The following is a 23,872-nucleotide window of genomic DNA, read 5'->3' on the forward strand; positions in this document are numbered from 1 at the left end:
CATATAGTCCTCAGAGCCCAGCCAGGAATGATCTCTGAGTGCAGAGTCAGGTGTAAGCCCAACCACTACTGGCTGTGACCCCAAACCAAAAATAAATAAGAAATACTTTAAATTAATAAAGAAAAATTTAAGTCAGGAAAAAAATTAAGAAAACATTTGTAAGGCAGTTACCCAAAGAATAGTTTTCACAACAATAACTGTAGCCAGAGTGATAGTACAGAAAGTATAGTATAACAGTGATAATATAGTATTACAGCATGCCTTGCATATGTGTGGCTGAGCTGGTTTGATCCTTGGCATCACATATGGTCCTGTGAGCCCACCAGGAGTGCTGCCTGAGCATAGAGCTAGGAATATGCCTTGAGCACTGTCTGGCGTGACCCAGAAACCAAAACCAAACCAGCAAACAAAACAAAATATGACTGAAGCTGATCATGAACAGCTTTATAACCATGTATCTCAAAGTTATTCAATTAAAATATATATATATGTATGAATATGACTACACAGAACAATGATGGTAAACTTAATAAGGCAAGTGTTACTTGAGGCATTCTTATCATCTATGATCCAGAGTAAATCTCTTGAGATTGACTAGTGTGACTCTTAACCCAATATTTTCAGTGTCTACGATACAGAATAATAATTTTAAGATCAACTAATTTGTGAAAATACAAGACCCCTCAAAACTCTTGATGCACAATTGGGGTAACGGAAGTAATATATTCCAAATGCTCCAGAATTCCTACAAATGGCAAGGGCCTTTGGCCTTACCTAAGTAATTATCATCCTCTGATTTCCCTGAGAAACTGTGCTGCCGCACATCAATACTGGTGGCACCAGCTGGAATTCGAACCACAGTGTTGTAACCTGAAAAGAAGCAAGCAGAAATTCAGTATTCCACAAAAGAGTTCATCTTAACCAAGCATGGAAAAGGTGGGCAACAAAGGAACAAAATTATTATTATTGGGTGCTTACAGATGGGCAATGTACCTTATCAAGACTGAATTTATGCTTGACATTAATACTTTCACATATATAACGTGGTTAACAATTTTTTTGACTTAGACCATTTTCCTTCTCACAGTTCTTAGGAACAGATTCTTACCATAATGTACTGTATTAAATGTTCCTGCCACTGTTTTGCATGAAGAATTATCGCCACCACAAACCCCACATTTATCTTTCCGGACTTTTGAGTTTAAAACATGATCGCATCCAGCTTGCTTTTAAAAAGAAAACATGTGAAATAAAAGGTAAGTATTGGAAAGTTTATAAAATGGCAAGTCATGTATTTCGTTGAATGATATACATTCAAAATGACACAAAAGTTAAGTCTCTAAACTTGCAAGGATTGAGAACTCAGATTGTAGTCTAGGGAGAATGTGGTTCAAGGTTTGGCAGCCATGGTTATCCTCAATGAAGGCAGAAAAGTAGAAACTCAGGGCCCACCCTCATCTGTGGAATTATATCAACTTCTCTTGCATATTACAGGATGTTTAGGAACTTGTTCCCCAGATTCCAGTTTAAGAAGCTAGTGTACAAATATGTGGGGTGAGAAAATCACTCTAAGAAGGAAAAAAAAAGAATGGTGAGGACTGCATCTAAGTTTTCAATGACTATGTCCTCATTTTAAGAAAACCACCCAATTCACTCCGGAAAATTGCCGTCATGTAGAAATCTGGGTACAATGTTGACATTTCACAGGCTTTTAAGGAAAACTCGAAAATTTGATTTTATGGGCAATCCTCTATTTTCAAATATTAGTCATAGATAGAAAAGATACAGCATGGCTGCAGTGGGAAGCCTCTGGTTGCAGTTGATCTGAATTTCTTCCCAGAAGCGTGCAAAGCAGCAGTATCAACTGAGGTCTGTCAATCACACCAGCAACGACCCAAAATATTAGAACAGAATTCAAATTCTTGTCCATCTTGTTCTTTAGTCTGAACTATCTTTGAGGAGACACACAATATGTGGCAAGAAAATGACCAACAAGGAAATCTGCACTGTAACAATGATCTGGGAAGTGGGGAAAGATCTTAGGGACTCCTGCTCACATCCTTCTGACTAGAAACTCAATTATGCCATGGAATAGAGGCAAGACATACATATGTTATTCCAAAATGTGGCTGCATTATGAATAATTTATCACTAGTAGACTGTGAAATTGTATCCACCCATCAAAGAAATCACCTGTTTGATGCTTTGCTGTTTGCTGGAAGTTTCTGCATTTATTTTCCAGAAATAGTCAAAGGTTTATCTCACACAGATGCCATTATGTGTAACATCACAAAGAGAAACCTGAAGGTGACCATATGTCCCCATGACAACTTTCTGCAGAAGGGTGTGCATTTTAGAACCATTTGCTAATCAGGTATCATTTACACTTACTCTTAAGCAGAAAGGCTAGAGTAAAGTGTATGTACACATCATTAAAATGTTTTTTAAGAGAAGATTTCTTGAAGAATCCCCACAGCCCCACCAACACACACACACACACACACACACACACACACACACACACACGGCAAATGTCAAGAAAAATCTAAGGAAGTGGCTCTCAAATTTTGGCACACACTAGCATCACCTGATGGTGATCTTGAGACCATAACTTTAAGAACCACTGCCTGGAAACAGTGCACAGATATTAGCAGCCACTTTTCTCTCAAGGAAACCACAAACCACAGCTTGGCAGTCATACAACATGATGAAGAGAACGCTATCTGGCACGTACCCGGCAAAGGCCTTGGACACAGATATCATTTGTGTCTTGGCCACACGGAGTTCCATCTATCACTCTGTCTCGTAGTTGGTAGTAGGCTGTACTCCCTGCTACCCTGCAGAACAATTTGCATCGGTCCTTGGTCAGAACTAGAGAAGAGAAATGTGGTACAATGTGACTTTCAGGTCTGGATCCCATGCCAGACTGCCATAGGCTCTCCCCCAGATGTACTTACTTCCACTGTACTTTGGGACCCAGCGCACATTTGGTTGCAGACCATTGATGTTAAAATGCTTCCCATCAAAGTGAGCGCACTGTTCCTCCCGGAAGTCTCGCTTCTGCTTGGGACACGGTTCTATGTTGCAAGACTTAAATTTCATCCTACGTCCTACACAGTATTTTCCACCATTTTTTGGCCTGACAAAAGGAAAGAAAACACATGCTATACTATACAGTATATTTCTCTTCACAGAACTCTGCATATCCCATAGGAAAGCAATTTTAAGGTAGACGATGACAGGATGGGACAAGGGATGTAGCCTGGATTGCATTCTGCCTTCACTAAGTATATAATCAAGTCACTTTGCTTCTGCAAGCCTGGCTCACTGTAACTGTTAAATGGAAAGTTAATAGCTTATTTTCAAGATAAAATGAAAGAACATGTAAATTAAATATAAATATAAAACCTAGAATTGACATGGTCAGTGTCTGTCACCCTGCCCCCCCACACCTCTTGTATATTCACTGAAGTTCTTCCATTTAAAAAAATATAGAAGCTAAGAGTATAGAGACGCAGTTGGAATTCTTCCTGTCTTCCCTACTGTGTTATTCCTGTGAAGACTATGCTAAAACTTGCTCCATTCCACCTTTATTAATTCCCTCCCTCCTTCCTGTCTCTCCTAACAACCATTGCTTTTGTTTTGTTTTATAAATAAAATGGAATAATGGGAATGAGCCCATGTTCTGACTAACTTAACAGGAGAAGCAGGAGACAGTATACTGATTTCATTAACTTGTGTGTGACAAGAGTATGGAATATGCTTCGCAAAGCATCGCAGAGCAAATTTAATCTCAGCATGCAACCTCTACATGAATTTTCCAGATGTGACTGAGAGTAAATTATTCAACACACTTCCCACAGTCAACAGCTTGCCAAATTTATCATGGACATGGGAAGATCAGAGAATCCTGAGGAGTGAGACTCACTCACCTAGGGCTGTGGGTGAAGGAGCTTGAATTTCACCCCTTTTTAGTTCACCACTGAAATGGAACAGTTCCCACCTTTATTTCTTTAAGTGAATGTAGAACATAAGAAGTATACTTGTTGTTGTTGATGCTGCTGGGTTTTATGTTTCTTTATTTTGTCTTGCTAGGCAACAGTTTTGCAGGGGTGCAAACTACATCCATAGCCATCAAACAGGGGAGTGGCTGTTTAGCAGAGGAAGTAAAGGCTCTGAAATTGGAGCTGGGTGCCAATCTTGGCTCACGCCTTACTGTGTGACCTGGTCAAAGTTCTCAGCTGTCCTGAGTTCTTGCTTCCCCCTTTCTCTAACAGGAGCACGCACACCCATGCTTGCAAGTCTTCTATTCCAGTACCATAAATTGAATCTGACCCCACTCTGCAGTGAGATTGCTTTGAGGATCTAATGTTCTTTGTGAGGCAGCACTCAACACACCTTCCCTGGCTGGGATGAGACTGCCTCGAACATGCTCCCAAGATCAAAGGTTTGTGAAGCATGTTAAGAGCTCGGGCTTTGCAGTTAGAAGCTGGGAAGCTGTGTGAGCTGCCTGGCTTCTGGGAGCTCTGGCCTGTATGTGTCAGAGATGACACTGTGTTCCTGAAAAATCACGAAGCAAACTAGAATCTGAGCAGGAGTTGTTAAATATTTACTATCTATCATGGAGAAAGTTACATGGATGGGTGCAAAATGGCCTGAAGCCTAGCATTTGTGACTAGCCAGAATGTACTCAGTGAACTTATTCAATGTTTCACTGGGTAAAGACAGCTGTGGTACTTTTATGTCAAGCAACAGGAGTCAGAGAAGTACTTGGTCCAAGAATACATTGCTAATACAAGAGCAGAGAGAGTGATGGGATTCAAGTTTCTCTGGTTTTCCCTTTGTAATCTCTTTGCTATATTATCTAGGTGCTATGATACAGAATCTTTTTTATTTTTTGTGCTTTTTAAAGATTCAGCCTTGGTTTCTGGGCCAACAAGCTATTCTTTATGTACCAAGCAGTCCAGTCTCATGCATAAAGCAAGACAGATTTCACATGAATACTATTATCAAACCAATACACCAGAAAGTCTGGAAGCAAATGAGTAGCTAAGAAAAAAGTCCGGTAATTATTTACTATTTATCATAAAGCAGACTATTTTCAAACAGGTGAAACTTATTTGAAAGACCTCCTTCAAACTGTTTTCCAACTGAGAAGACCTTTGCAGAATCTTCTAAAATATTCTGATCTATAGGGCCAGAGAGTCAGAGAAAGAGAGGCTTGTCTTAATGCAGCTGACCCGAGTTTGATCCCCGGCATTCTGAGCACCAACAGGAGTGATTCCCCCAGAACAGAGTCAGGAGTTAGGTTGGGCATCCCCTCCCCACTCCCCTAATAAACAACCTATACAGTAAAAAACAAAATCTGACCTAAATAAAGTAGATGATTATTTATTTATTTATTGCTTTTTGGGTCACACCGGTGGTACTCAGGGGTTACTCGTGGCTCTGCACTCAGGAATTACTCCTGGCGGTGCTCAGGGGACCATGTGGGATGCTGGGGATTGAACCCGGGTTGGCCACGTGCAAGGCAAACGCCCTCCTGGATGTACTATCACTCTAGGCCAGATGATGATTCACTTACTGCTTAGAGGTAACTTCTTTTGTTTGTTTTTGGATCACATCTGACTGTGCACAGCGGTTACTCTGGGCTTTGCACTAAGGAATTACCCCTGGTGGTGCTCAGGGAACCATATGGGATGCTGGCTATCTAACCCGGATAGTCTGTGTGCAAGGCAAACACCCTACCCACTGTGCTATCGCTCCAGCCCCAGTAACTTATTTTTTTTTAACTCAAAAAGAAAATTGATTTTTTTCTTTTGTTTTTAATACAAAAGCCCTTCACTGACTTGTATTTTATCCTATGCAACAATCAATTCCTTGGGCTGCAAATAATCCCTTCCTTTCGGACAGCAACAGTTTCCATCTTTACTTACCCAGACCAGAACCACAAGGCAAGTAATGTTTGGGATTTATTTTTCTAAATGACAGTTTTAATAAACAACACACAGAAAACACTTCATAATAAAGTAAGTTTTGTTTGCTAAAGCATCACATCTGGCAGTGCTTGGGTTCTTCTCTCAGCTCAGAGCAGGGGCAATCACACTTGAATGAGCTGGGAGACCCCGCAGTACAGGGAGAGAACCAGGACTCCTAACATAAAGCATGCACTGAGCAAGGTGAGCTATCTTTCCAGCTCATAAAGGGGCATTTTTGCTAAGAATTACAGATGTGGACTTTGAAAACAAGGTTGAATCCCAGAGCAGGCTCTTAATAGCAATGTAATTTTAGGCAAATTGCTTAATCTCTCTAAGGCTCTGTCTCCCTCTCTGTAAAAAAAAAAAAAAAAAAAAAAAAAGATGATGCTAATCTCTATATCATGAGGATGACTAGGGGGAACTCTTGAATATATTTAAAGCATTTGAATGAGACCTGCCACATAGTCAATCCATAGCTATTACATAAGTCTAAAAACTACAGCCCCAGGATCAAATCTTACCACTAGCCAATTTTTAAAGGCCATGGAAATAAGAATTTAAAAAAAAATAAACACCTAAGACTTAGCTGAAATTTTAATTTCAGTATTTATAAATAAACCTGCATGGGGCTGCAGCAATAATACAGTGGGTAGGGTGTTTGCCTTGCATGTAGCCAACCCAGGTTCGATTCCAAGCATCCCATATAGTCCCCCAAGCACCACCAGGAGTAATTCCTGAGTGCAGGGCCAGGAGTAACCTCTGAGCATTGCTGGGTGTGACCCAAAAAGAAAAAAAAATCTGCATTAGAACAAAGTCATGCCTTTTACCTATTGTCCGTATATTTTTCACTCTATCAGTGATGCTGAATAGTTGGGACAGAGAGCCTCTGTTTTCTGGTTTGAAAATATTTACTTTTGTATCCTTCTAGAATAAAGCTAATTCGCTTCTGAGTTAGGCACTGTGCTAACTTTGCAAGTCCTGTTGCTGACTGTGCACTGCCCCACTCCAAGGAAGGTAAGCATCCTTATTTCTGCAACTCTTTTGGAACTGGGCTCAGATTGGTTAGGTAATCTGGCAAGGTCACCTGCCAAGTATGGGAGCCATGTGGCTGAGAGATCCATTCACTCCTTGGCTGAAAGGGCTTGATCATAACTCTCCCCCCATGTCATATGTTGAGATAGTTCTCTCTATATGGAAACTCATTATATGACTTTATTTGCCATTTTTAGTATAAAGAGAAGATTATATTTTATTCAGGGATAAAACCTTTCTTTTTTGGAACATATGAGCTTTGTTATTTCCTAGCAATGTGATTTCTTCTGATTTGCAAGTATTGCTTCATAGGAAAAACTTTCACTAACTCAGCTCGCCTGAATGGAAAATACTCACTTTGCAAAAAAAAAAAAAATTTAATTTGATAGGAGCATTTCTTCTAGAAATTTCTAAGATATAGCAGGAAGTCCTAGAGCACAGTGTGTTTCCTATGCTCAGAACATTTTAAGAAGGTGTCTAATGGTCAATTGCAGAGATGCTGAAAGACTATTCAAAAACTAGATGGATAGAGCAGTGCATTCTTCTAGCACTCATTAATGAGCCTTCCAAATGTTATCTTTCTATCTATGCCATGAGTAGATATATCATCCACAAGTAACCAGTTTTTTGTGGTGTAACTCAATGTCTAAAACATTTTTCTGCTGTATTTCTTAAAGTTCAAATGAGAGACTAGTTCTCCTAGATAAAAGATGTCTGGTCTCTATTCTGTAAGATTTCATAGCAATTTAGATAGTGAACGTCTAATTTAGTTCACAATTTTTCCCCTTCAAATATGGGGATTTATTCTTTAAATTTCACCTGTCTCTTAATTTACAGAGAAAAAAAAGAAAGGAAAGGTACTGGAGGACAAAAATGTGTTACCTTTCCTACAGAGTTGGTGTGATCATTAGTTTTAATGGAGTGTGAATGCTCAATAGATCATTTAGTTACAGCCACTAGTAGACGCTCAGAGCCAAATTTGGTACAAAATAACAAGTACAAGGTAGATTGGCCTGATGATTTATTTTTGAGTACCAACACTGAGACTTACTCCAAGTTTTTTCTAGGGTAGTTCTCCTATTTTACCACTTACTCTATTAAGTTGATTATGGATTGGTTGGCCATATAAATAATTGTCCAATCAAAGACCATTTGAGAATGAAAAGAACAGTGATTACAAACTTCTCCATGACAAACTATACAAATTTTCTAACAAATCAGAAACTACACTCATTTTTTGCCTATAAGACATGGATCAAAATGGATTTTTAAAAGTAACTGTCACTGTATCACTGTCATCCTATTGCTCATCGATTTGCTAGAGCGGGCACCAGTAACGTCTCCATTGTGAGACTTGTTACTGTTTTTGGCATATCGAATACATCACGGGTAGCTTGCCAGGCTCTGCCAGGCAGGCTGGACAGTCTCAGTAGCGTGATGGGCTCTCCAAGAGGGATGGAGAAATGGAACCCAGGTTGGCCACTTGCAAGGCAAATGCCCTACCTGCTGTGCTATTGCTCCAGCCCTTAGTTCAATGCTAAGTATAAAAACATTAACATGGATGAATATGTCTGATTATGTTTCTAATCAGTTTCCTCTTTGAAGTCTGCACTACTGCAGGGAAGTACCAGTGTGACAGTATTTGAATTCAGAAGTACCATAGAGTTACCTAATTTTAAAATATAGAACTTAAGAGAGATTAAAACATACTTATTTTTTGGTAGTGGTTGGGTTGGTTTGGGCCATACCCGGCAGTGTTCTGGGTTACTTCTGGAGGTGTTGGAGTAACCATATGTGGTACTGGGGAACCAACCAGGGTTGGCCAAAAGCAAGTGCCTTACACTGTACTCTCTTTTCAGCCCAGATGACTACATACTTATTGATTGAAAGATAGCTTGTCACTAATTGAAGGCAGTCTCTTGTAAATATTTTAAAGTTAAAATATTTAAAAATACTTAAAGTACTTAAATAAAATTAAATAGTTAATAAAAAATAAAATAAAATAAATAAATAAATTACTGTCACTGTCATCCCATTGCTCATCAATTTGCTCAAACGGGCACTAGTAACATCTCCATTGTGAGACTTGTTAGTGTTTTTTGGCATACTGAATACGCCACAGGTAGCTTGCCAGGCTCCGCTGAGCGAGTGAGATACTCTGGGTAGCTTGTCGAGCTCTCTGAGAGGGGCGGAGTAATCGAACCTGGATCAGCTGCATGCAACGCAAATGCCCTACCTGCTGCACTATCACTCCAGCCCAAATAGATAAATAATAAAATAAAAAACTTAATAAAACATACTTAAAATACTTAAATTTTAGGTTCTGTTTTATCTGAAATTCTTTGTCAGTTTCAAAAACATTAGGAGCAGGGGACTAGAGAAGAAAGTACAGCTTATTAGGTGATGTCTTGCATGTGGCTCCTCCCACTAAAAAAGATATTAGAGTCACATTTTCAATGACAGCAAATCTATAGCACTCTGTGCCAGCTGACCATCAAAGGACAGGGATTAACTGTTCATTGGCAGTATCATACTTTCATATACATAGTAAGATTCATGTTGTAGCTTTTGTATTTTCAAGGAGAAAATAAAATATACCATAACGTGTCTGGATACTAAATAAAAACATACTTAAATCACTGTGAAAAAAATAACCTTGTGTCAACAAATGAAGACATACCTTGGATGCTAAATAGAATTCACTTGACATTGGAAGGGCCTCTTACTCAGAGAAGTGGTAGACTGTCGATAAGGGGGGTGGGGGGAACGTTCCCTCAAACAGCCTTGAAAATCATGACAGCTACCACTTGTGCATTCTACATAATGAGCCATCTGCCATGTGAATTCCTTACGCACAACTCCTAGAGTCCAGCTGAAACTCAGATCTGCCCTTCACTTTTTCTGCATCCCTTTCTCTAGCCCATGGGTTCCCCATTGTAACCTGTGTTTCCAGGGCCAGACTCCTTCCTGCATGAACGGGGGGCATCCCAAAGTGCAAATAACCCGGAGGAGTTTTAATGAAATGATGTCAGTGCTGACACTCAACTAGGTGGGATGTATTATTTTAAAACCTCCCACAGCAAACAGCGAGGACAAGGACCTCTAATTGAAGTCTCTAATGAGCGGTTCCTAGCTTCTGAATGTGAGGCTCTCTGCTTCGCTTTGAAGCTCAAGATCCCTCCCCGCTGAGAGCTTTACACTGGCTGATTTTCTTTGTCTGGCCCATTCCAATTATGGAGTGATTTATCTCTCCCCACTTTCCACATCACTTCTAGGATTGCTGGAAGACTTAAAAAAAGAAAAAGAAAAAAAGACCAAACAGAACAAATGCTTCCTTTGAGCGGGCTATTCTTGAGTCAAACAAAATTTTAAAGTACCTACTCTTCGCAATAGGTGATGCTCATGATACTAAGACTTAAAACAATACTGTTCTGTATAGTCACCAAATATTATTAAAGACTTAAAAAATAGTTTTTTTCTGCTGGCTTAAAACATTTTATTATGAATCTTCAATAATATTGAGCAGCTAGGATATATGACTGATTTTTGAATAGCAAGGTGTGAAACACTATTGTTTAATCCTCGTGTTATATAATACTCAGTGTATATAACACATACTGTATCTGTGATTCTATTTTTATAGGGGCCACACCAAGCAATGCTTGAAGAATGGGGGTCACCCCCAGTAATCTTTGCCATAATGATTCTGGTCTGACTAAGGCTGGGGTCAGCTATGTCATATTTGGGATCCAGTACAGCTAGAGGCCACCAAAGCTACACACAGGGGTGCTAGAGGTGAGGAGAAAGCATGTGGTCCTGGGCTTTCATGTATGCCAGGCATAGAGTCATATTTCCAGCCCTTACTATCTTTTTCAAAAGTCTGATATAATATGTATCAAATAGTTTTCATTGATTATTTCTTGTGTATAATACATACATGATGACAGAATTTTTTTACATAGGACTTGGGTGGAATTTTTTAAAAAAGCATAAGCTATATTCATACTATTACAAGAAATATAAGATACAGGCTTTAGAGAAAATCGACTCTTTATGGTCATAACTACACTGCAACGTTTAGAACTCAGAGACTGTGCCTTAGCATTGTGTAGTTAATATGTAAACTAGCATTTTTTGTTAATGTTGATGCCATAAATTGTGGGGTCCACTCCTGGCAGTGCTTAAGGGAGGTCAGGGCCTTGCCTGTCCATGTGTGGGGAAGCTTTGAAGTACCAGAAACTGAATCCAGCACCTTGTCTCTCATGTGCTTTACATCTTGAGCTATTTCCCATGTCCCACCAGAAACAAATATCATATGAACATTATAGAAATGTTCCCAGGGGCTGGAGCGATAGCACAGCAGGTAGGGCATTTGCCTTGCACTCGGCCGACCCGCGTTCGATTCCCAGAGTCCCATGTGGTCCCCTTGTCACCGCAAGGGGTAATTCCTGAGTACAGAGCCAGGAGTGACCCCTGTGCATCGCCGGGTGTGACCCATAAAGCACACACACAAAAAAAGAAATGTTCCCAAAACGTGGCTCAATGATAAAGAATATACTTTACATGTATGAGGTCCTATTTCTATACCCAGCTCTGCAATCAAAGTATGAATCAATCAGAAAACAATAAATCAATCAGTCAGAAAACAAAAAGGAAATGTAATTAATTGATCATCATCTGTGATTTGTATTGCAAAAGTATTTAGACTAGGGCTTGCACCCTAGTACAGTTACAATATTCACTATGTTCTTTCTGGTTTGCACCTTTCAGAGCTTTCTCATTAAAATAATGTGAAACCTTAGTTAACACTAGGTCTTTTCCTCTCTGTGAAGAACCTCTAGTTAAGTGAACCTCCACTGCTCTGCAAAACCAAGATTATGGCATTGTACCACACCCTTTGCTACTTTACTAGAGTGTTTCTCTCTACAATTAAGTCTGTAAACCTTTCTGTGGGCTGCAAAAAAGAATCACTGAATACTTTTGGGTGAAATAATGGCACTTAATCCCAAAGCAGCAGGCTCTTAAAAACTGTTGTTGGGCCAGGAGAATCTCAAAGGCCAGAGTGCATGTCCGGCATGCATGGAGCCCTGAGTACTTTTTCTAGAACCACATGGCTTCCAGAACATGCTGCTCGGTGTAGCATATACTGGGGAGGCCAAAACAAAGAACAAATGGTCATTGGCTTATACATGTAAAAACTCTTCTTAATCTGTAAAGTCTTCTTGGACACGCTGATCTAAATAGGATCAATGGCAATAATACCATGTCTTACTTTCTAATCCTTTATACTTAATACGCCTTAGAGTCACGAAAAATTGGATGTCATACCTGGTAATGGAAGATAGGGATCATTTAATTTACTTATAATTAGCCTTCTCAATAAACGAGTCTGCCAAGAAAAATACTGGGGGGGGGGCTGACTTTATTTAGATATGTAAATCTTAATAAAGTTAGGTAGGTAAAGACAGTTATGATCACATAATGAGAATTATCCCCCCAAATACTCCCAATCTGCAAACTGTCAGTTTGTGGGAGGAGGACCTTAAATGTTTTACCCATGCAATAATTAGAAGAATTTGGAAATAAATCCTGACTTGGGGCTCCAAGGTTCCTTAACATCTGCTAATGCAGCTGTGGGAGACCGTGTGCCTTTTTAAGCATGGAAGTAGCTAACTGGACAAGGTATGATTATCTATAAATTGGAGAGAAATGTCCAATTTTTGTTTCTTCATGAAGTTATTTACTAAATAAACTTAATTATTTACGTACTATTCCAAGACCAAGAGGTAGAGTTAAACCTATCAAAATTGGGAAAGGGACTGGCCAATAAGAAAACATTAACTATTTTGCAGATAAAACTTTTACAATAATGAGTCAATGGAGAAAAAAATAATAACGCAGAGTGAAAGTGAACTACCATTGGTCTAGACTGCTCTGAGTGAATGTCTAATATTTTCAATGTAGAAAGAGGTCCTTATCTGCCTCTGGCCAAATAACTGTCACTGTCACTGTCATCCTGTTGCTCATCGATTTGCTTGAGTGGGCACCAGTAAGCTACCCGGGGTGTATTCGATATGTCAAAAACAGTAACAACAAGCCAAATAACTGATTACCAAAATTACTATAGAGGAACAGTAGTAACAGTAGAATAGTCCTGCTGGCCTAATAATAATAATAGCAACAAATTCTAAGACTTACTCTGGTCTGTTGCACTCTCGAACAGCCGTTTTGATGCCCCCTCCACATGTCCTTGAGCAGATTCCAAAGTTACTCCAACTTCCCCAGGATCCATCAATCATAGGAACCTCTGGTTCTTTGGGAACACAAAATCCAAACTTGCAGTGCTGTGTTTAATAAGGGGAACAGGGATGAGAGCTCATTTCTTGAGACACTGTAAGCCCTATTGTCCAAAAATACATCATACATTCACTTATTGCCACGTTCTGTTGTAATTACTGCAATTTCATCATCTATGTGAATTAAGGAAACTGTCAGAATCTTAATCTCATACTTACTGATGACAGCTGTGTCTTCATTTACAACTTGCCTGAGCAAAACTGACCAATGAATGCTTGACTATAGACTGTCAGGTAATGCCAAAGGCCAGCTTTGAAGTACTCAATTACTTGAAAAATGAGGAAAGGAAATGGACAAACCATTTGCAGTCAGTAGCAAAGTGAGTTATTGAAGTTGTATAGTGAGTCTCCATTAACAAGGCCTCGAGATGTGTGAGCTTGGCAAAATATAATGCTTTATTGCTTCCCATGGATTTAAAGACCCAAGAGTAATTCAGAGAGAGAGAGGAGAGAGAGAGAGAGAGAGAGAGAGAGAGAGAGAGAGAGAAAGTAAGTTGCCTGATTTCTATAAAACCAGTCCAAAATATAATGTTTTATTACTTCCCGTGAATTTAAAGACCCAGGTGTAATTCAGAGAGAGAGAGAGAGAGAGAGAGAGAGAGAGAGAGAGAGAGAGAGAGAAGTTACCTGCTTTCTATAAAACCAGTCCACCAAATCACACAGGGTGAGACTAAAGCAAGATGGACATGTTACAGGGAGCCCTAAACTTTATTGCTTTTTTGTTACTAATGGTTTCAGATTCTCCAGTCTGGCAGAGGCAGCAGGCCATTACTTTTTAAAACAAAATGCAACAAAATAAACTCCTCAGCGGGATAGGGGGTCGAGAAACCCATTTGAGCCCTCTGCCATTGTTGGGGTGTGAGCCTCTGACACAAAGCTGAGGTCACTGAGTGCTGGACAAAGGCAGAGAGGCAGCAGGAGGGTGACGCCGTGCAGCTTGCTCAGATCTCTGAAGCGGAGCTGGTGGGAGCTGCGGGCCACTGTGATTGATCTACATGGAGGAGGCAGGCAGAGAGAGAGGGGCCACGAGGCGGGATAGGAGCATGTTTGAAGAAAGTGGACAAATACCAGGTGAAGGTCTCTATTGGAATGGCTGGACCCCACATTGGAATGGCTGGATTGTGAGGTATTTGGTACCTGGTATTTGTCCACTTTCTTCAAACATGCTCTGCCGAACCAACTGTTCAAAGTGTGCACATAAGCTTTGATTCTGTAATTATCCTTTTTGACTCTGTATCTAAAGATGTAGCCCCTTTCTCTCTGCTATCTAGCTAAGGCTTTGAAAAAGTTCTGCATCCAAAGCATACAGGCCTGCTCCACACCCAGGAAATATGACTTGGAGCGCAGGTGACTTCATCACTCCCTCTAGTTATTGTTATTGTTTGTTTGGAGCCACACCTGGCAGTGCTCGAGGACTTACTCCTGTCTCGATGCTCAGGGATCACTCCTATCAGGGCTCAAGGTACCATATATGGTACTGGGAATTGAAACTGGCAAAGCAAGCACCTTACCTGTGCTACTACCAGCCTTTGGAACTTATTTTTCATTGCTTTTATAGAAGTTCAGATATCTTGGGTGATATTTATACATACAAATCAACGAACAGAGAAGCAGCTTGGTGTAGAGCAGCGCTGCTCAGTTTTTTTTTTCAGTTTTTTTCTACTTATGACCACTTATCAGAGAAATGGGCACACAGTTATATCAAGTAGGCATATTACTGATAATCACAAAGAAATTTATTTTAAAACAATTCTTTTTAATTTATGGAGTAGTGAGGCACATTTTAAGTAGCTAAAGCACTGTTATTCAATAAGAGGTAGCGTGAGCCACACACAGACAAGTAAAAAAATTCTAGCCACAGGACTAGAGAGATAGTACAGTAGGTAGAGCATTGACCATTGGCCTTGCATGTGGCCAACCTGGTTTCACTCCCTGACATCATGTATAATTCTCCAAGCATTGCCAGAGTAATTCTTGGGTGTAGAGCCAGGAGTAACCCCTGCGCATGGCCAGGTGTGGCACTAAAACAACCAAAAGGTTCTAGTCATACTAAAAGTAGTGTAAAAGAAAAAGAAAAATAATTTGATTTTGCTTAAAGTATGTAAAATATTGCTTTTCTATATTAAAATAAATAAAATGTATAAAATGAAATAAGTTTTTGACCTTTTCATGAAAGGTCAAAAACTAGGTGTCAAAAAACAAACCTATTATGTGTTTTCACTTAAACTATCTTAATTCAGACTGACATCGCAAAGTGCTTATCATACACCTGGGACTAGGAGTTTCCAGGTTGGGTATCACAGTGGCAGGTAATCTGACTGGTGACTCATCCACAAACATTATTGCTGTGGCTGAGTCACCAAACGCTGCTTCCACAACTAAAATTGGAGACCAACCTGCCAAATTTGTCTTGAAATTAACACAAGAAACTGTAGCTAACACACCTAGTACATGCCTGAGCACAAGTGTTTGCAATGATCATGGAAAATATTACACAGTCCTTCAATATTTGTCAGTTCTAAGCACTACAAATTTATCTCAGTTTACTTACTCCTCACTACACACCATAAAATATGTACTACTGCCCTCATTTCTACAGGGAAAAAAAAGCTCTACATCAACAGAGAGTTGGATATAAAACATCTGTATGAGATAGAGCTTAGACTAAAAATCAGACCATCAAACTCAAGGGTATACTATCAACAGCGATACATGCTGCCTCTTATGAGCAACTGAAAACAAGCTAAATAAAGATTTTAAAAAATCATTCTTTCCTTCATCCTGGTAGCAGGATCTACATTTCTCTAGACCCCTATATGAACAGAAGTGGCCAAAGAGAAATCAGAATTCACTGAGTCAAATTGCTGGGAAGATCCCTGTCTCCCTTTATTTTCCCTTGCCCTTTAACTTCATTCTGCCTAGAATTTATATTTTTAGGTAGAAGTATAAATGGCTGGAGCTGAAGCAGCTATCTTGTGACTCTGAGGATGATATATATTTCTTTGTGTTCATGAAATAGAAAGAAATCAGGACTCTGAATCTCTCATGTTTCTGTAAGTTGTCATAATAGTTCTATAACCTGCAGTTTCTGGCTTAACTTTTGTAATTTCAGAAAAGGAGCCAGTTTTCTTATACTACTATAATTGAATCAGACCAGAACTGAATTCCTAATTAAGGATGGTCAAAATTGACCTGTAAATCAGCCTGACAGAAATGTATTTTTAAAATTTTTTATTAATGAATCACCATGAGGTACAGTTACAGACTAACAAATTTTCGTGCTTGCATTTCAGAAATGTATTTTATAAATTCTACAAAATATGGGAAATTACTATAATTCTATGCACTCCTTACTACTCCATGCTAATAGAATCACTGACATATATTCAAAGGAGAGGATTAAAATTTAGAAGGACAGGGGAAAGTTCTGAAAGAAAGATGCTGATTGGAGTTGTTTGACAAATATGTACCAAGATAATCTATTTTAACCAAGCAAATTTGGAAAACAATAATTATAATCCAGCATAATTTATAAAAAATGTATTAATTTGTCACCACTAGTGCTTGAGCCAAAATACAGATGTTTTTCCCTAAAAATGTCCAAAATCATTTAATTGATATTTTACAATAATGCATCTTTTTAAAGAACTAGGAAGAGAAACTTGAGGGTCAATTTTATTCCAAATTGACTTAAAACAAAACCAAATCTCAGACTTGCAAACAAGATTAAAATGAAATGTTCATGGAATAATTAAGAGAATGGAGAAAATAAAGAGACAGAAGCAAGCTACTTATAAAAATAGCATTGTGTCAGCTGTCCCGGACAGATTAGTGCTGAGGAAAAAAAGGCAAAAATAAGAAAAAGGGGTGGGGCGAGATACCCTAATAGCAAGGAAATCAAAATTTCGTATGAAAAAAGAAAGGTGTACTACTGCCAATTCTATGAAAACAAAACAAAATACAAATGTTTCCTAAGTCGACATGCCCACCATCTTTGGCATTTGTAAAATGTATAAATACTCTTCAGTGGAATAAATACACATTTACCTGCATCTTTTAAAAAGCTGTTAGACTTGGCCACTTCACCAAAACACAGCTAAAAATGTACCTATCATTTTCTTTGCATAGTTGGTTGCTTCCAAGTATGACCCTTGGAATGCTCTGAAATCTCTTGCTCTTGCTAAATGCAATGGAAAAGTCTTCTGAAAGCTCTCCCAATTTTCTTCATTTCTTAGGTATAAAATTACCATTAAATCACTTATCTTATGCTTCTGTTACACAAACAGAAGGTAAGGAAAAAAACCCCACAACAGTTGTCTCCTCAATTTTTTTTTTGTCTGTGGTCAAGGATTGACTGGATTTAATTTGAATTTGCATTTGGTAACCCATTTGTGACAATTTTACTTATTGAAAAATCACTTCATACTATTGAGAATTTTTTCTTGTAATTTTTTTCAGCAATAACATGTTTTAGGAATAGAGCTAGAGAGTGAATGCAATTGACTAAGAACCACAAGGCAAAATCAGAGATTTTACTGTGAAGTAATTTTCAAGATTCATTTTAAGAAATTTGGTTGCTAGGCTAATTCAAGCTAATAAACCAAGTCTTCGGCTAGATTTACACAAGATACATTATGTGATAAAATAAGTTTTCATGATTTTCAATAGCAAAGTTTAATATCCCACATTAGAAAAGTATTCTGCATAGTAAAACATACTGCTTTTTTTTTGTTTTAACTGAAATCTCTAGGCTTTCACAGATTGGGGATGGGCTACCTCCCCCCATCTCCCCGTACTTCTGGAAGCCCTGCAGTCAGGTCAACATAACGCATTTTCTTATGTCCTAAATATACTGCATTTTGTCAGATCCTAAAAAGTGGCGACTGAGCCTTCATTCAAAATCTTGCCCATTCCTAGACCCACACAGAAGAACTGGGAACTGATAAAGACATGACTTGCCTTTCCAGGCTCGCACTCCGTCCCATCTGCCCAGGGAGTGTGCTGAGTCCGGCAACCTTTGAGAGCTCCATCCACATTGTTGCACCAGAGTCGTCTACACTGCATCTGCTCAATTCAATGGAGGGACAATTCAGTAATGGCATGATTAGAAAGGTAATTATTGCCTTCAAATAATGTGTCAGCGATGTAGGGGATGTCAGAGAGGGGTCTTCTCTCTTGCTAGAAAAACACTATAAATATATCCTAAGGAATATAGAGAGCATATATTTCTATGTCTGGTAGAACATGAAATGGTATTAAAGGATAACTATGCATCTAAAATTGATATGATGTATCTGGTCCATGGTAATATTTTTCTACATTCCAGATAAAGATACTGAGGCTCAGAAGACTAAGAAGAATGCTTATGATCACAGTGAAGTTGTGTGATTTGAGTGTAAGCTTGTGATAAACTTTGGTTACCAATTAGGCTTTAGGGTTATGTTGTTATTAGCTGTGACAGAGATTATGTTTAGCTTGAGATCAAAATGAATGATTTTACTATTGCATGATCATATTATGACTCCTTTCTAGAAAGTCCTTTCTAGGACTTTAGTGGTTGTCAAAAGAAAGAAGGAACAAAACTGAAATATTTCAAATACACAAGGATTTCAGACAATAATACAATGAACACCCATATATACACCACCGAACTAGAGGAAGGAGACTTAGGTGGCATAGCTGAAGGCATGTTGTGCTCATTTGGGCCCCCAGTCTCTTCCCCTTCTCCCCAGAAGACCGACTGTCCTGAGAGGTATTCACCATTTTATCATATCCATAGCTTTTATCATAAATGTAAGACCACTTGCTAATAATACACAACATTTCAGCTTTAAACAAGTAATAATGTTTAGCATCCCTGCAAAAACTGATATATCTTGCAACTTTCTTTCCCACTAATTGTTTTTAGATTTAGCCCTATTTGATACAATTAATCATGAAATATAGTTGAAGTATTTTATTCATAAATAGGTATTAGTTTATAAAATATTTATTCCCTGGTTATGAAAATAAACCAGGCTCCTAATACAAAGCTTTGGAAGATACTAACAATACTTATTAATATAAAATGTCATAAAAAGTCTCAAACTGCTCCATTCTTTATGTAGATTTTTCCTTCTTCTACAGTTAAGGTATATCCTAACAAATAAATTTTTATCCTGTACTTTAACTTGTAAATATGTGAAGAGCATGTTTCTAGGTTCAGTTTATTTTTAATTGTTGCATAATATTCCCTTAGATAGAAACACTATAATTTGCTTACCCTTTTTTACTGTAGGGTATTTGGGTTACTCCTAGTCTATAAAAACACACAAAAACCAGAAATATATGTTATCATGAATAAATTTTACTCAAAACCATGAGATATTTTTATAGAGTCATTATACTAACTGATGTATCATGTGATCTCTGAAGTTTTCCCCATCAGAATGAAAAAAAAAAGGACAGAATGAGTTATTTCCAAAGAAGCAGTTGTACTCAGCTGCAGTCTGAGAGTCACCGGATCAACCCTTTTGTCCAAATATCCACAAAGCACACAAAGTATCGTATAATCACTAACAAAGGTACTACCAAAAATAATTTCAAGCCTCAATGCTCAACAGTAGCATTTCTCAACTGGTGGCCATATAATCTCCTGTTGGCCCCCAGGATAGTCCAGTGAGATGGGAGGAGGGGCAGGGATGCATCATAGGTGAAAATGGCATTAGTGGGGGGTCCAAGGCTAGGGGACCTACTGGTTGTGTTGCGGCATGGGAGCATAGGAAAAATTACAAGATTAGAAGGGGACCATGGCTGGACCAATGTTGAGAAACATTGTGTTATAGGACACAGACTGGGCTAGTGAAAACACAGAAACAGATTTTTCTTGTAAACAACCTTTAATTCTTCAAGAAGAGTCCCTATAGTAAAGGTCACCTGGATTAGTGCAAAGGATGAAAAAGACAAAGAAAAAGGTGAAACTTTTTCATCACCTGCTCTAAAATCTTGCTATTTCTGAGCTCACTTTCTCAGCTATAAAATGAAAATGACAAAGGCATCACCCTTTCAAGCCCTCAAGGCAGTGAACTAGATAGTATAGACAAAGCAACATCAAACACTAAGCATTATTATTATTTATGACCATCATCAGCACTACTATTATAATTCATCACCTACAGATCATTCTCATCCTTTCCATGAAAGTTACTTTATAGTACTGAGAGCCAATGGAAAGCTAGGAACAAAATGAAGACTAGAATTAACATATGAGAGTGGAAATAGCTCCCAAACACTTACCATGTATGGGCACACCTGAGAACCTGGTCCAAATATTAATTCACATTGTTTGTTCACACTGTAGAGAACTCCTGGGAGTTGGGGAGGTAAAATGTAGGGTCTGGATTCAGGTTCATTAAGCAAACACTCGCCAGAACCAGTGCTGTGGAAAACAGAAAAATACAGAGGCTGAGAGCGGGAGACAGCAAGGGGCTATTAAAGGTTCTCCGTGAAAATGAAGGCCACCCCACCATTTTAATGATTGAGAGGTTCCCTCTTAGATTTTTTTAAAATTAATTTGATCCAATGTTAAATAAAGAAGCTAAACTTATTTTTTTTTTGGTATATCCTTGTTTGTAGATTTACCCACAAAACTAGAAAACATAAATCTGGTCCAGAATTTATCACACATGTAGGAGGCAATTTTATGCTTATTTTTGCTACATTCTCCAATAGACTGGAAGCTTCTTGGGGGCAAGAAGAGTTTCCTTTTCATATAAGCCTAAGGCCCCATCCATAAAGACAGGTGTTTAATAAATGTTTGCTGAATGAGTGAGGATATCAATGATTGGCAAAAAATGCCTTAGACAATCCCGCTGAAAAGAAAAATAGAGAGTCGCTGGAAAGATAGTACAGCAGGTAGTGTACTGTCTTCCATGCAGCAGACCTGGGTAGACCCTTAGACCCTTGGTACCCCAAAAGTTCCTCTAAGCCCATCAGGAATGGTTCCTGAGCACAGAGCCAGGACTAAGCCCTGGGCTTAGCCAAGGTATGGCCCCCAAACAAAAATGAACAAATAACTAAATAGACAAAGAAAAGAAAAATAGAAGCCTTTTATTCTTTGAGTTTTTCTGCAAATACCTCTCTGAAACATGTAAACCCTATGAGTTCTGAGGAATAAAGCCCCTCTTCTATGTAGTTGAAGAAATACACTCCAAGGGAACCTTGGAACAATCACTTAACCTTTCACATACCTGTAAGGGACGAGCAATAGATCTGTGACATAGGGATATTATATAAGGTAAGTGAATCTTTGAGCAACTTGGCAGGAATCTTAAAAAAAATTAAGCAAGATAAGAAAAGAGAGAGAGAAAGATAATGAGCGGAATGAGAGGGATAAGGGTAAAAGGAATTGGTAAGGGAGGAGAGAGAAGAGGAGGAAAGAGAGAAGGGTAAAAAAGAGACAGAGTTTTCTTAATTGACCAAAGTTCAAAGGGATTCAATGCCAACTCTCATATATCCTTAAACCTTCTTTCAGATCATCTCCCTAACCTATCCTTTCAAAGCAAAAAATATAAAAGACAAATTGAGGGCCAAAGAGATATTATAGGGGTAGGGCTCTTGTCTAGTATGTGATGCAGGTTCAATCCCTGGCACCACATAGCATCCCTTGAACTCTGCCAGAAATGAGCCCTGAAAGCAGTCAGGAGTAAGCCCCCAAACACTGTTGGCTGTGGCTCCAAAGCAAAAAATTTAAAAAAAAGATAAAAAACAAAGAAAAGACAAATTGGGGCCAGAGAGCATACAGGGGCTTAGGTGTTTACTTTACATGCACTCAGCACTGCATATGGTTCTTTAAGTACTCCTGAGCACAAAGTCAGGGAAAAGTCCTGAGCACTACTGGGTAAGGTTCCAATTCTCCTCCCCACCCTCACCAAAAAAAAAGACAGAAAAAAGACATATATCTCTAGCCTTTATTACAGAATCATATTCATGGCCCTGCCCCAAGGGGAGATTCATGCCCAGTGGATAAAATCTAGAGTTTCTGTAACTTTACTAAGAATTAAGCAACATTTTACCATAGTTTTCCTTCAGATCCCAATGGCCCCCTCCCCCCAATCCCCAGCTCAACCTATAAGCTTCCAAACTCTGGCAAAGATATCTTATACATAAATGCCAGAAAGTTTTATTCCTCCAAAGAGCACAAAGTGTCAAGAGGAATGCCTGACCATATTTTCTTTTCCACAATTCACTTCACACATACCAAAAGTCTGGGCTAAAAGCAAATTCAATACTCACTCTAAAAATTCAGTGATATACTTTCGACTACACTTTGACCACATCCAGGGGTTGGTGTAGAAGTTCAGTGTTGGAGCCATTACATGCTGAGGACTCTTCACTCCTTCTTCTTTGCATTTATTGTTGTCATCATGAGGCATGTTAAAACTAGACCGGTGAGACAATAGCAATGTCACTAAAGGGCTGGAGTGAAAGCACAGGGGGTAGGGCATTTGCCTGGCATGCAGCCTACTGGGGTTTGATCCCCAGCAACCCATATGGTCCTCTGAGCAATGCCAGGAGTAATTCCTGAGTACAGAGCCAGGAGTAACCCCTGAGCATCTCCAAGTGTGACCCAAAAAGCAAAAAAAAAAAAAAAAAAAAAGAATGTCACTAAGCACCAAGAGACCAAACATCTGTATAATAGCAGAAAAATCAACTACTGCTTCGTGGGAAAGACCTCAAATCCTAATGAGTAGGACAAAACTGAAGTGATGAGGTGTAAAGGGGAAAAACACACGCACACACACCATAATTCTCACACAATTTAGTACAAATTATATTTTAATGTATGAAAAATGGGCCATTATTTTGTTTGATTACATATTTTGGAATTGCAGAGGCTCTCAACATGCTGTGGTTAGTGCAAGAATACAGTAGTTCATAATAAGATGTAAAAGTCCAATTTTATAGACTTTTTGGCAGGTTGTGATAATGTGGTGGATATAAAGTCACTCAAGTGTCAAAAACCTAAGCTGAAAATTTTCTCATAAGGACTCACTATGAGTCTGGGCATTGTCTTCTTTTTTGGGTCAGGATGACAACTGATAAAACCAAATACGTATATCATTATGAAGAGAGGTAAATTTGCCGCCAATAGAGCCCACTAAAGCAGGCTATCAACATGGAAACAGAGATGATAATTCAAGTGGCTTAGCCTAAAGATGGTAAATAGTCTCAGACTTCAAGCTAGTGCCAATGAGTTGATGCTGACTTCTTAAAAAGTTGGGAGAAAAGTATTCTTAATATAAGTTCTGCCCAAATTAAGACTGTAATGCAGTGCCAAAGTCTTCTGGGGTCTATGAGAGAATCCAGAAGTATTAGCACATACCTGCCATTCTTGGCTTAGCCAGAGAATCATGGGGATAAAGAATAAGAAGAAACATCTCTCAATCCATACCTCAGGCCCACATGCCACCTCTCAGCTTAGGTGATTATCCATCATGTAAAAAGCTTAGAAGGGCTATTCTCTGA

At 38.8% G+C, this 23,872-nt stretch overlaps 1 protein-coding gene across 1 annotated transcript in view; it reads right to left on the reverse strand.

The window, feature by feature from the left end:
- The window catches only part of ADAMTS9 (ADAM metallopeptidase with thrombospondin type 1 motif 9), a 182,776-nt gene that overhangs the window by 118,512 nt on the left and 40,392 nt on the right, over window positions 1–23,872 (reverse strand). The window contains exons 9-16 of the mRNA XM_004612779.2: window positions 22,640–22,786; window positions 20,642–20,783; window positions 18,326–18,430; window positions 13,209–13,354; window positions 2,958–3,139; window positions 2,735–2,871; window positions 1,109–1,226; window positions 775–870 (exon numbers count right to left, since the gene is read on the reverse strand). Of these exons, the coding sequence (XP_004612836.2) occupies window positions 775–870; window positions 1,109–1,226; window positions 2,735–2,871; window positions 2,958–3,139; window positions 13,209–13,354; window positions 18,326–18,430; window positions 20,642–20,783; window positions 22,640–22,786 (1,073 nt within the window). The remainder of the gene's footprint in view (window positions 1–774; window positions 871–1,108; window positions 1,227–2,734; window positions 2,872–2,957; window positions 3,140–13,208; window positions 13,355–18,325; window positions 18,431–20,641; window positions 20,784–22,639; window positions 22,787–23,872) is intronic.

This window comes from Sorex araneus, chromosome 4 (genome assembly GCF_027595985.1).
Source record: "Sorex araneus isolate mSorAra2 chromosome 4, mSorAra2.pri, whole genome shotgun sequence".
Lineage (NCBI taxonomy): Eukaryota > Metazoa > Chordata > Mammalia > Eulipotyphla > Soricidae > Sorex > Sorex araneus.